Raw genomic sequence first — 14148 nt, forward strand, 5'->3', positions numbered from 1 at the left:
TCCCATCAAAACCGAAGTAGCTTTAGCTGCTTTTGTTCTCATCATTACTGAAGTAAATTTACCTAACAACGGATCTAAACAAAAATTAAAATCTCCTATTAAAATATTCTCATGTGCCTCTGCTAGATGAAGGAAAGTTTCTTGAATAAGCTTCATAATCAGTATTTGGAACCTACAGATTTTAAAAAGTCCACAATTCAGAAAATATTTGACAATGCACCATTACATATCTCCTGAATGGGTCTGTCACATTTTGAATTGGAAGATTCTTTTTTTTTTAATCAAAATTGCCACACCTCTTGCCTTAGAATTAAATGAAGGAATTGCATGTCCAACCCAATCCCTTTCTAATTTCAAATGTTCTTTTTCAGTTAAATGTGTTTCTTGAAGAAAGCCCACATCAGTTCCCATTTTCTTAATATATGTTAACACTCTCTTCATTTAACCCATAAACATTACAATTTACAAACTTCATTATCTTACTCATCTCGATAAAACATACTCAATCTCCCTCATCACCCCCACCACCCACCCCCCCCGCAAGTCTCCTCACATTCCAATAATTAATATTTCATTTGCCAGGACGCATCTCCTCCAGCAATCCAGATAAAGGGAAAATACAAGTAAAAATATACAACTCCCATATTTATAACTACATTGGTATAAATTGAACCCATCTTTGTAAGTGATGTTTAAATATCCTAGCTACAGGTAGTGTCCAAAGTCACAAAAACACACACAATTCTGCAATGATCAGCACTCCCCTCTTCTCCCAACTCCCTTGCTACGCTTTATAGATCATTTTAATTAACCACATTTAAAATAGCTTCCCAGAAATCAAAAAGGAAGAGAGAAGAGAAAAAGAAATAGTTCATCCCATCAAAGATGCAGTTTCTTCTTAGTGTTGCACTCTAGGGAGACTTGGAGCAAATTCTTCCACTTGAGCAAAGTTAGAAAAGAATTTTCTATTTTGGTCTCCAGGCACAAAAATCTTCAAAGTCGCAGGGTAATGTAGGAAAAATTTATAACCTTTATCAAAAAGAACTTTCTTAACCAGGTTGAATTCTTTCCTTCAATATATCTTCACTCATATCAGGATAGAATAATATTTTATCTCCTTCCCATTGAAGCAGGCCTTGGCGTTCCTTTTCCCCTTTCACAGCAAGACTTAAAACCTTCTCTCTCATGATAACATAAAAATTTAATGATTATAGGACATGGTCTCTGATTGGGAAAAGGTTTTGGTCTCAGAGCTCTTTTAGCTCTTTCAATTTCAATTGGAATTTCAAAATTTTGCTCTCCCAAAACTTCAGGAATCCATTCTTGAAAAAAGTGAAATGCATCTGGACCTTCTTTTCCTTCCAAAAGGCTGACTATTTCAATATAATTCCTTCTGCTGAAATTCTCCAGTGCATCCACTTTCTCTAGAAGCTTTTGATTCACTGATTAAACCAGTGGTTGTATTTTCCACGTCGATACCTTGTCTTCAATATGTTCACTTCCTCCTGTACTCTTGTAATTTTCTCATCCATTTTCTCCAATTTCTTCATTTTATTCACAATATCTAAGACGTTATTACTTTCCCCTTTAATTTCTGCCTTCAATCCTTTTTTTCATTTCCCCTTTCATTACTTTAAACTGGTGCATTATAAATGTAGTTAAATCTACTACTTTAGGCTGTGAAATAATTTATTTTTTCAATTACCTCTTCTTCCTGTTGTTGTTCTTCTTCATCTTCAGCCACCGATCTTCCTCTGGAGCCCGACTCTTCATCATTGAGCTACCTTGCTGCCCCAGACCCAGCAATGCCTTGTGTTTTCCCGCACTGTGCCTATGTGACCTCATGCATGTGCGGTTACGTTCTGGGTTCCTCTCTGACGCCATCTCTCCATTGTTGGTAGAGGGTCCTTCTAAGGATCACTCAGTTGGGGGGCAGCCTGAGCACTAGCTCCATGCTTCACCATCAAGGTAGGCCTCAAATCTTTTCTTCTTGTCGGGCTCCAGACACAGCTGTAGGAAGTTCCTCTTATCAGAGGCATTTTTAATGTAAAGTAGAAGTATTTAAAAGTATTTTTAAAAATACTATTTAAAACATTACTTAATTAACACTTTTAAAACTAATTATAATGTGACATCCTCCCTCGCACTGATCCCTGAAGCACACCACTCATCACAGGCCTCCAGTCCAAGAAGCAACCATCCACCACTACTCTCTGTCCTCTTCCCTTCAACCAATTTCAAATCCATTTCACAATCTACTTTCTTGGTAACTTCCTCAAAAAATTCTATAAAATTCGTTAAACACTACCTACCCTGCACAGAGCCACACTGACTATCCTTGAACAGCCTTTGGCTGTCTAAATACTTGTATATTTGATCTCTCAGAACACCCTCCAATAATTTACCACTATTGGCGTCAGACTCACCGGCCTGTAATTTCCTGGTTTACTTTTGGATCCTTTTTTAAACAATGGAATTACAAGTTACCCTCCAATCTTCCGGCACCTCACCCGTGGCTAAGGATGTTTTAAATATTTCTGCCAGGGCCCCTGCAATTTCTACACTTGTCTCCCTCAAGGTCCAAGGGAATATCACGTCAGGCTTGGGGGGATTTATCTACCTTTATTCCCTATAAGGCAGCAAGAACCTCCTCCTCTTTAATCTCTATATGTTCCATGCCACTACTGCTTGGTTCCCTTCCTTCCTTGTACACTCTGCCAGTTTCCTGAATAAATACTGATGCAAAAATCTGTATAAGATTTGAAAAATCTGTATAAGATCCCCCCCCCCCATCTAGTGAGGCTCCACACATAGACAACCACTCTGATCTTCTAGGGGACCAATTTTGTCCCTTACTATCCTTTTGCTTTTAACATGTCGAAACCCTTCGGATTTACCTTCACAATATCTGCCAAAGCAACCTCATATCCTCTTTTCACCTTTCTGATTTCCTTCTTGAGTATTTTGTTACATTTTCTATTCTCTTCTGGTACCTCAATTTCTCCTTGTTGCCTATTACCTGCTCCAGACCTCTCCCTCTTGACCTGATTGCCAATATCCCTGACAGAAACAGGCAAACTGCATTCTCAAAATTTTGCCTTTGAAGGCCACCCACTTACTGACCACATCTTTGCCAGACAACATCTTATCCCAATCCACGCTCCTAGATCCTTTCTCATTTCCACAAAATTGGCCTTTCTCCAATTTAGAATCTCAGCTCGAGGCCCAGACCTATTCTTATCCATAATTAACTTGAAACATGACATTATGGTCACTGGACCCAAAATGTTCGCCTACACAGACTTCTGTCACCTGACCTGTCTGGTTCCCTAAAAGATCAAGTATTGCATCATCTAATTGGTACCTCTATATATTGATTTAGAAAACATTTCCTGAACACATTTGTCAAACTCCAAGCCATCCAGTCCTTTTACAGTCTGGGAGTCCCAGTCAATATGTGGAAAGTTTAAAATCTCCAACGATCACAACGTTCTGCTTCTTACATCGGTCTGCTCTCTCTCTGCAAATTTGCTCCTTCAATTCTCTCTGACTATTGGGTGGTCTACAATACAATCCTAATCCGTGTGGTCACTCAGCTCCACCCATATGGCCTCTGTAGATTTGTCCTCTGCTGTCCTGCTTAAGCACAGCTGTGGTATCTGCCTTGACTAGTAATGCCATTCCTCAAACTTCTATCCCTTCCCCTCTATTGCACCTGAAACAACAGAACCCCAGTCCTGCCCCTCCTCCAACCAAGTTTCACTCCTGGCCACAATGTCATAATCCCATACCCTAAGATCATCTGCCTTTCTGACAATACTCCTTGCATTGAAATAAAAACTCCAGAGAACATTTCTATAACTTACAATCCTTTAATTTCTGAATAGACATGCAGTCCTCACACGACCTTCATCCTTTACCACTTCACTGTCTACTCTCTACCCTTAACACTTTGGTATCTCTCCCCCTGCGAATCTAGTTTAAACCCACAGGAGCAGCGCTAGCCTAGAAACATAGAAAATAATTGTAGGAGGAGGCCATTTGGCCCTTCAAGCCTACACTGCCATTCATTATGATCATGGCTGATGAGTACCCGGTTCCTGCCTTCTCCCCATACTCCCTAATCTCCTTGGTCATAAGGGCCAAATCTAACCTACACTTAAATATTGACAGGAAACCAGCCTCAACGACTTCCTGTGGCAAAAAATTCCACACATTTACCACTCTCTGAAATAATAATTTTTTTCTCATCTCAGTCCTAAAAAACATCCCCCTTATCCTTAAACTATGGCCCCTGGTTCTGGTTTTTCCCAGCATTGGAAACAACCTTCCTGCGTCTAGTTTGTCTAAACTCTTAAAAATTTTATAAGTTTCTATAAGATCCCCCCTCAATCTTTGAATTCCAGAGAATACAAGCCTAGTCTATCCAACCATATGTGAGCCCTTCCATCCCCGGTATCTGCAAACCTGCTCGCAGGGATATTAGTCCCATTCCAGTTCAGATGCAAACCGTCCTGTCGGAACATCCCTCCATCCTTGGAAGAGAGCCCAATGATCCAGAAATCTGAAGCCCTCTCGTATTTCTAAGGTCACTAGCATATGGCACAGGTAGCAGTTCTGAGATCACTACCCTGGAGCTCCTGTTCTTCAACCTTGTGCCTATCCTTTCAGAACCTCCTCACCTTTCCTACCCACGTTGTTGGTCCCTATGTGGACCACAACATCTGGCTGCTCACCTTCCCTCCTGAGAATGCTGTGAACTCGATCTGCGATATCTCGGACCCTGGCACCAGGGAGGCAACATGCCATCCAGGATAATAGATCTCCTCCACAGAACCTCTTATCTGTTCTCCTATCCATGGAATCCCCTATCACTATGGCTCACCTCTTCTCCTCCCTTCCCTGCTTAGCCACAGGACCAGACTCCATGCCAGAGACATGATTTCTGTGGCTTGTGCCTGGTAGGTAGTCTCCCTCAACAGTATCCAAAATGATACACTTGTTTTTCAGGGGAATGTCCACAGGGGTGCCCTATGCTGCCTGACCTCTCCTTCCCGTTTCCCATCTACCCTCCTCCTGCCTTCCAATTGCCCCCACCCCCCCCCTCAACATGTTCTGGAGTTTATCCAATTCCTTAACTCGGTTTATCAGGAGCTGCAGCTGGATGCACTTGCAGATTAAATCATCAGGGATCCTTCCGCCTTCCTGACAACCCACATCCTGTAAGAGGAGTGTGCCCCTGCCTTGGCTGCCATGTCCATCTCTCTAGTTCACTCTCTCACTAACCATCTCCATCTATCTCTTTTCCCTCTGTCTGACACTATTGTTTCTTATGAATTTTCTAATAGACTGGTTGTGCAGCTCCTGAGGAGGCCAAAAAAAAAACAGAGAAAAACCTTTTTTGGCCAGTTGCAGGAAAAACTTGGGAAAACTCCTCCCTGACTCCATAATGGTAGCCAAGCAGAGCTCCAGGACCTGAAATTTGTGATAGACTACCCTACCAGCAAACCTTATTCTGGAGGAACTGAACAGGACTGTACAAAGTCAATGTTCGCCGATGTTTCCGGTGTCCAGGCTCCTCTCTGCTTGTCGGGACTCACCGACATCTCCTCGTCTCCTGTTATTATTTCTCCAGCGTCATTTTCTAGTCGCCCTATATCTACTCTCACCTCTCTTTTACTCTTAATAAACTTGCAGAAGCTGTTGATATCCTCGTTGATATTATTTGTTAGCCTACTTTCATCTTTTCCCTCCTTAGGAGATTTTTAGTTTCCTTCTGCAAGTTTTAAAAAATCCTCAATCGTCCCACTAATTTCTGCTTCCTTGTCTGCCCTCTCTTTTGCTTTCACGTTGGCTTTGACTTCCCTCATCAGCCACAGTTGTGACATTTTTCCATTCTAATATTTCCTCTGTTTTGGACATCCTGTATTTATCCTGCTCCTTCCCCATTTCTTGCAGAAATTCGATCCGTTGCTGCTCTGCCGTCTACCCTGCTAATGCCCCCTTTGGCCAGTTCCTCTCTCATGCTGTCATTCCCTTTACTCCACTGAAGAACCGACACATCTGACTAGTTTCTCCTTGTTAAATCTCGAATTCATCTCAGTCATATTGTGATCACTGCCCCCCTAATGGTTCCTTTACTCTCAGCTCTCTCATCACCTCAGGTTCATTATACAACACCCAGTCCAGTACAGCCGATCCCCTCATGGGCTCATCAACAAGTTGCTCTAAAAACCATCACATAGGCTTTGCACAAATTCTCTCTCTTGAGATCCAGTCCCAACCTGGTTTTCCCAATCGACTTGCATGTTAAAATTTCCCATAACTACCGTAACATTGCCCTTCTGACACGCCTTTTCTATCTGCTGTTGTAATTATTGTCCACATCCCAGCTTCTGTTTGGAGGTCTGGATACAACAGCTATTATTGTCTTTTTACCCTCACCGTTACTTAATTCAACCCACAATGATTCCTTATTTTTTGAATCTATATCACCCTTGGAATGACTTAACGTTGTTCCTTACCAACAAAGCCACACAACCCCCTCTGCTTACCTGCCTATCATTTCGATACACTCCCATCCTTTAGCCATGACTCTGTGATGGCCAAAACATCATACAGTACAAATCCGATCAGAAATGGTTGGGACCAGGCCTATGTCAGATAAACCTTTTTTTGGAGAACCGGTCATTTTTTAAAAACAGCCCAGTAGCAACAGCAAATCATTAAACAACAAGGGAAGGATTTTAATGTTTAATTCTCACTAAATAAATGCTGGCTGCCACCGATCACCGACACCTCCTCACTGAGCCCTGCTGGTGCTGGAGCCCTAGGCCCCTGGTCAGTTTGCCTCTGGAAAGATTTTGGATAAGTGAAGATTTCTGATTTGATTCGGATATCCTCATTTATCCAGATAATTGGAGTTGTACCGTATGATGTTTTCTTATGCTGCGTGTGCTTGTATATAAAACGTGTAGCCCTTTGTTACATTAGACTCCGTGTCCCTGCTGCATTGCGACCTGTCCTACCACACAAACTCCCTACCAGCTGCTCCTACTCGTGCACTAACCACCTCTTCACTGTGGATCCCCTCACCCCTGCCTGCGAATCTAGTTTAACACCCACCCCCATCAGCATTAGGAAACCTTCCTGCCAGGATAATTGGTTCCCCTCCGGCTCAGGTGCAACCCCTTCCCCACAAAAGGTTCAAATGATCCAAGACTTGAAACCCTGGCCCCTGTGCCATCTCTTCAGCCACACGTTTGTCTGCACCATTTTCCTATTCTGCCCTTCCCCAGCTTGTGGCATCAGGAGTAATCTAGAGATGACCACCTTGGATGCCCTGCTCTTCAACCTCTTTCCTAACTACCGAGGTAGACGGGATTGGCTGGGCTAGAGATACTTGCCAGGTTACAGTGACCAAGGTCCAGCCTGGGTGCTGCTGGGGTGGCCAGGGTGAGGGTGGGAAAGTTGTGACACGGTTTCTATCTCTCTTCACAGTCAGCAAGTATGAGAAAGCGTTGGAAGCCGCCATGTCCTACCTGCTGTTTCACCCAGGGGACACGGCTATGCTGGAGAACCAAGACTACTACCGGATGATGCTGCAGGGGGTTCGGGACCCTGACTCCATCAGCCCCAGCCAGGTAGTATCCCTACCTGCTCCCCTCTAACCTCACCCCTACTTGCTCCCTTCTACACTCCCCCACTTTCCGATCAGGTCAGTAACCCCACCCACCCACTCCACTGTCCACCTTACCAGTCTCTAACCCCAGCCCCTCACCCCTCCTCATCAGGTTTGCACCCTCACCCCCTCAGCCACCCCACTCAGCATCCCCTGCGTGATCAGTACGCCCCCCCACCTGCTCTCCTACATGTGTGTGTATTGTATAGGACCTCATGCGCTGAAAGCCCCCCCCACCTGTTCTCGTGTGTGTGTGTGTGTGTGTGTGTGTTGTACAGGACCTCGTGCGCTGAAAGCCCCCCCCCCCACCTGCTCTCCTACATGTGTGTGTGTTGTACAGGACCTCGTGCGCTGACAGCCCCCCTGTGTGTGTGTTGTACAGGACCTCATATGGTACATGGAGCGGTATGAGCTGGAGAAGGAGTTGCTGCAGTCCCTCAGCGAGGAGCTTGATTTTGCCTACCTTGACCCAGTAGGTGCCTTTGCTTGTTCAGGTGGGGTGGTGGTCTGGAAGCTTCACCCCTCAGAGGGTGGTCTGGGGGGGGCTTCACCTCTCTCAGCGGGGAAGGGGGGCTAGTCAGGGGTTTCAACTCTCTCTACGATGGGGTCGAACAAGGGAGGCACATGGATGGGGTAGAGTGTGGAAGGAAGTATCGTAGGCGGTGGGGGCTGCCTGGACCCTTGTCCTGGCCGTGCTGGGAGGACTGTCGGGATGGGGGGGTTGTCAGGCTGAGGGGATGTCGGGGACCTGCCTGGATCCATCCACTGAGTAAACCCACGGTACATGCGGGAGGAACTCAGACAGTCTTGCACCGTCCACAGGAGGTAACGATATATAACTGAGCCTCCCCCCAACCCTCCACGGTGCGAGGAAAACACAGCCAGTCTGAATGAAAGGGGCAGTGGAAGAGCCCGAATGTTTCTGTGCTGGAGCAGACTCAGGACAGACAGTCAGGGAAATGGTGCCTCACTCTGAACATAGAGCACAGAAACAGGTTCTTCAGCCCACCTTCTCTGTGCTGCCCTGAAATATTTCACTCACGTCTCATCCTGATGAGACAAGATCCAATGTTGATTTTCACCTGTTCCAAGGGTTGACGAGTCAGTGAACATTGGTGGTTTGGAGAACAGGTTTTCCACCTGAGCTAGTTTAGTGAAGTTTGACCCTCTCTCCACTGACAGATTAACGGGACTACACCTGGACAGAAGAACAATGATCAGGATGTTGTAGAGAGGTGAGAAATGAAGGTTATTACGGTGCTTACTGTAGAGATGAAATCTCGCAGAGCCCAACGTTGTGAACACTGACCCCAGAATGAAGGTCCCTTTGTCGAGGAGTTTCTGCTTTACCCCTTACGTATTCACTGCAAGGTGCTCGGGCAGGAGACTGATGCAAGCTTAGAGTGTCTGCTTCACCCGGGCCCTACTTCCCTCTCCTTTCCCTGGGCATAGAACAGAAACAGGCCATTTGACCCTTCTAGTCTGTGCTGAATTATTAATTTGCCTAGTCCCACTAAACTGCACCCAGTCCAAACCCCTCCCATCCATGTACCTGTCCAAATGCTTCTTTAAAAAAGTAAAATTGAGCCCACATTCACCACGTCAGCTGGCAGCTCGTCCCACACCTCCACCAGTCTCTGTGTGAAGAAGTTCCCCCTCATGTTCTCCCTAAATGTTTCCTCTTTAACTCTTAACCCATATCCTCTGGTTTGTATCTCACCGACCCTCAGTGGAAAAAGCCGACCTACATTTACTCTGTCTGTCCCCCTCCTAATTTTAAATACCTCCATCAAATCTCCCTCATTCTTCGACACTCCAGGGAATAAAGTCCTAACCTGTTTAACCTTTCCCTGTAACTTAGTTCCTGAAGCCCGGGTAGCATCCTAGTAAATCTTCTCTTCAATCTTATTGATATCTTTCCTGTAGTTAGGTGACCAAAACTGCACACAATTTTTCAAATTTGGCCTCATGAACATCTTATACAACTTTACCATAACATCCCAACTCCTGCACTCAATCCTTTGATTTATGAAGGCCAATATGTCAAAATGTCTCTTTACAACCCTGTCCACCTGTGACGAACTTTCAGCGAATTATGTATCTGTATTCCCAGATCCCTCTGTTCTACTGTTCTCCTCAGTGCCCGACCATTTACTGTGTACGCCCTTTCTTGCTTTGTCCTTCCAAAATGCAACATCTCACATTTGTCTGCATTAAATTCCATCTGCTATTTTGCAGCCCATTTTTCCAGCTGGTCCAGATTGTTCTGCAAGATTTGAAAACCTTCCTCACTGTCCACAACCCCTCCAATCGAAGTGTCATCTGCAAACCTACTGATCCAGTTTTCTACATTATCATCCAGATCATTAGTATAGATAACAAACAAACTGCAAAAATCTTAGTGTCATCTGTAAACTTGCTGATCCAATTTACCACATTATCATCCAGACCATTGATATAGAGTCTTGGGCCCTGCTTCCCATCCCTGACCCCTGCGACCCTTTTCCCCATCCCGGACCCCTGTCCCTGGGGCCAGCTTGGATCTGGGATGGTTACCCAATTTTCATTAACCCCAGTACTCAGTGATCAGGATGTCTGTGGACCTGCCCCGTGGGTCCTCATCGATCTGGACCTGCTGATGCAGAGGTGGGACAACTGTGTGCACCAAATGGGCTCCATACCTTTGCTGCCACATTCAAATGCTTCACCACCTCCCGCTCTAGTAACACCCACTCTGGAATCCTTATCCACCCACAAGTTCAGGGGTTGAACCTGCCCCTCCCCCTCCCACACATGTGCATCCCCCCACCACTTAAACCCTGCAGGTATCCACCTTCTGCCATGGGGAGCAGTGGAGCCCTGTGCTGGTGAGTGCCGTTGCTCTCATCCCCAGCACTGCTGTCCCTCCCACCCTCGACATTCCCCCCCACTCCCTGTCACACTGTCCTGTGCGAGTGGGCCCTGTGTTCACATAGCCCAGCTCAGGTGTGGGGCGGTTGGCAGGAGAGAGTGGTGATCATGCCCCAATGCCCCAAGTCCCTGGAAACCAGGAGCTGGGGTGCCATCTAACTTTGCTCTCTGTGCACAGGCTCCCAGGGGTTGAGGCTGGCATGCACAAGGTGCCAGAGATGCCAGGGGTTCGAAGAAAGAGGACGGAGAGGAAGGCAGAGCAGGAACTGCACCAAGGTATGAGGTCCCTGGGAGCAGAGGCAGTGGCAGGAATGGCTGGGGCTGTGGCCAAGGGCAAACTGGATCCCTGGGGCTCTGAGTGCAGGACAGGCCCTTGAGATGTGACCTCAGGGAGGGAGCAGGCATGAGGGTCAGCCCAGGCATGGGCACGGATTGCAAAGTAACCCTGGGGTGGGACCCTGTACTGACTCCATCTACCCTAGGAGAACGGGGGGGGTGGGAGTGGGACCCTGCATTGACACCTTCTCTCCCAGGTGGATGGGCGTGGGGTGTTGGGTGTGTGGAGGGTGTGTATGTTGGGATGGGGTTTGTTTGGGGTTGGGACAATGGGGGGGGGGGGTGAGAATATGAAGGGGTGGAGTAGGACCCCACACTGACCCCCTCTCCCCCAGGGGGACAGGTGCCATATGACCAGGTGATCGTCCATGACTGGCGGCAGCTGAACGGGAGTGGCCGTGTTCTCCTGGACAACGTCATCACTGCGCAGGAGTGCCGCGAGCTGTACCGTGTGGCCACTGTACGTACACGTGTGTCCGTGTCACTGTGGTTCCGATCCCCGTGTCCCCCCCGTGTCTATGTGATCTTGTTCCCCGGCCACCCTGTCCCTCTCTGCGTTGCCGTGAGTTCGGTACCTGTCCCTATGACCACCCTTTTACTGTGTTGCTGCGAGTTGTACCATGCGTTCGCCATACGTACACGTGTGTCCGTGTCGCCAAGGTTCCAGTCCTTGTGTTCCCATGCCCCTTGTCCCACTGACCCCTAGCCTCCAGTTCTTGTGTCACCACGACATGTTCTGCATGGCCACCATATGTACATGTCTGGCCACGTCGCTGTTCTGGTCTCTGTCCTCCTGATTCCCCATCTTCCTCTGTGTCGTTTTGAATCTTGTCCCCATACCCCTGTTCCCAAGTCACCACGACCTGCACTGTGTGGCCGCCATATGTACACATGTGGTTCCCGTCCTCTTGAATCTCCCCCTCCCCTATCACCCTGACCCCATGACTTCCATTCCTACAGAGCATCACCATTGCAGGGGACGGTTACCGTGGGAAGACATCGCCTCACACACCCAATGAGCGCTTTGAAGGAGCCACAGTGTACAAGGCCCTGATGGTGAGTGGTCCTGGGCCCCAAGGAGGGGGGTGAGGCCTGGGTAGTGGATGGGGATTGCAGGGAGTGGGGAGGGGTTGAGGGGGGCTGGGGGTGGGGATGAGGATGGGTGTGGGAGGGAGCGAGTATGGGGGGGAGGGAGGGAAGGGTGAGGGTGGGAGGAAGTGGGGTTGAGGGCGGGAGGGTGAGGGTGAGTGAGGGAGGGAGGTAAAGGGCAGGAGGGAGGGGAGTGGGGTGGGGTGAAGGCTGGTCTCTAACAATGCCCCGTGCTTCTCAGTATGGTGTTGAGGGACGCATCCCGCTGCGAGGGGCGAGACTCTTCCACGAGGCAAGTGAACGAGCACGGACGATCGTCCAGGCCTACTTCCTGCTCAACTCTACCCTCTACTTCTCCTACACCCACCTTGTGTGTCGCACCGCCATCCCAGGTGAGGGGCTCCCCACTCCGTCTCCACCCACCCCCACTGACATCCCCACCTTCCCCCACCCTTGGGGCTCACCACCCTGTCCACACGCACACCCCCACCCACATCCCTACCCCTACCTACACCCACCCCTCCAGCAAAGGTCTCCCCACAAGTCTCACATCTCCACACTCTCACCCATAGATGCCCCACACGTGTCACAGTGAGGTCAATCCCCACCCTGCCTCCCTTTTTTTGGCCACCCCCACAACCCTCCTCCCACCCAACTGGAGTCTCTCCCTTCCACTTAGAACACAGAACACAACAGCACAGTACAGGCCCTTCAGCCTTCGATGTTGTGCTGACCCATATATTCCTACCAAAAAACTACTAAACCTTCACTATCCCCGTGACCCTCTATTTTTCTTCCACCCATGTGCCTGTCTAAGAGTCTCTTAAATGCCCTCAATATTTCAGCCTCCACCACCATCCCTGGCAAGACATTCCAGGCCCCCACAACTCTGTGTTTAAAAAAAACTTGCCCCTTACATCTCCCCTAAATTTCCCTCCTTCACTTTGTAAAGATGTTCTCTGGTGTTTGTTACTCCCGCCCTGGGAAACAGGCACTGGTTGTCCACCCTATCTATGCCTCTCAGAATCTTATAGTCCTCTATTAAGTCTCCCCTCATCCTTCCTCACTCCAAAGAGAAAAGTCCCAATTCTGCTAACCTTGCCTCGTAAGATTTGTTTCCCAATCCAGGCAACATCCTGGTGAATCTCCTCTTCACCTCTCCAAAGCTTCCACATCCTTCCTATAATGAGGTGACCAGAACTGAATACAATACTCTAAGTGGGGTCTCACCAGAGATTTGTAGAGTTGCAACATGACCTCTCGACCCCTGAACTCAATCCCCCTATTAATGAATCCCATAGGCCTTCTTAACTCTTCTATCAACCTGTGCAGAGACCTTGAGCGGTCTGTGGATTTGGACCCCAAGGTTCCTCTGTTCTTCCTCACTGTTAAGTATCCTACTACTAACCCTGAACTCAGCCTTCTGGTTTGTCCTTCCAAAATGCATCACCTCACGCATATCCAGATTGAACTCCATCTGCCACGTTTCCGCCCAACTCTGTATCCATTTGTATCCTTTTGTAACCTGCGACAACTTTCAGCTCCATCCACAATTCCCCCAACCTTCATATCATCCACATATCTTGACATTTTTAAGAAGATCCAACATTTCTGCTTCCTTAATCTCCACATTGTCCAGCACACAGGCCTGTTCAATTTCTACCTCACCCTGATCCGGGTCTTTTTGTGAATATTGACACAAACTATTAATTTAGGACCTCCTCCCCACCTCTCTGCCCTCACATTCTGATTCCCACCCCCTGCAAAGTAGTTTAACCCCTGCCCTACCAAATAGATCTAGAAAACCTGCCCACCAGGATATTGGTCTGTGATGGAATATTTGGAAATATTTTTGGGAGATAAATTGGTAAAAAGTTCAGGTACAGCCCGTCCTTTTTGAATAGGTCACACCTTCCCCAGAAAAGATCCCAATGATCCATAAATCTGAACCCCTGCCCCTGACACCAACTCTTCAGCCACGCATTCATCTGCCTGTTCCAACCCTCTCTGGCACATGGTCATGGCAGCAATCCTGAGATTACCTTCCCTTCTTCCCTAACTCCTTATATTCCCTCTTCAGGACTTCATCCCTACTCCTATCTATGTCATTGGTCCCCACATGGACCACGACA

General features: G+C 47.6%; 1 protein-coding gene across 2 annotated transcripts in view; it reads left to right on the forward strand.

Moving 5' to 3' along the window:
* p3h2 (prolyl 3-hydroxylase 2) overlaps positions 1–14148 on the forward strand; it is a 33973-nt gene that overhangs the window by 17404 nt on the left and 2421 nt on the right. For both annotated transcript variants that reach the window (XM_069897644.1, XM_069897643.1), the window contains 7 exons: positions 7501–7643; positions 8064–8153; positions 8864–8916; positions 10770–10867; positions 11263–11387; positions 11888–11983; positions 12258–12408. In XM_069897644.1, coding sequence (XP_069753745.1) covers positions 7501–7643; positions 8064–8153; positions 8864–8916; positions 10770–10867; positions 11263–11387; positions 11888–11983; positions 12258–12408 — 756 coding nt within the window. The remainder of the gene's footprint in view (positions 1–7500; positions 7644–8063; positions 8154–8863; positions 8917–10769; positions 10868–11262; positions 11388–11887; positions 11984–12257; positions 12409–14148) is intronic.

This window comes from Narcine bancroftii, chromosome 9, assembly GCF_036971445.1.
Source record: "Narcine bancroftii isolate sNarBan1 chromosome 9, sNarBan1.hap1, whole genome shotgun sequence".
Taxonomy (NCBI): domain Eukaryota; kingdom Metazoa; phylum Chordata; class Chondrichthyes; order Torpediniformes; family Narcinidae; genus Narcine; species Narcine bancroftii.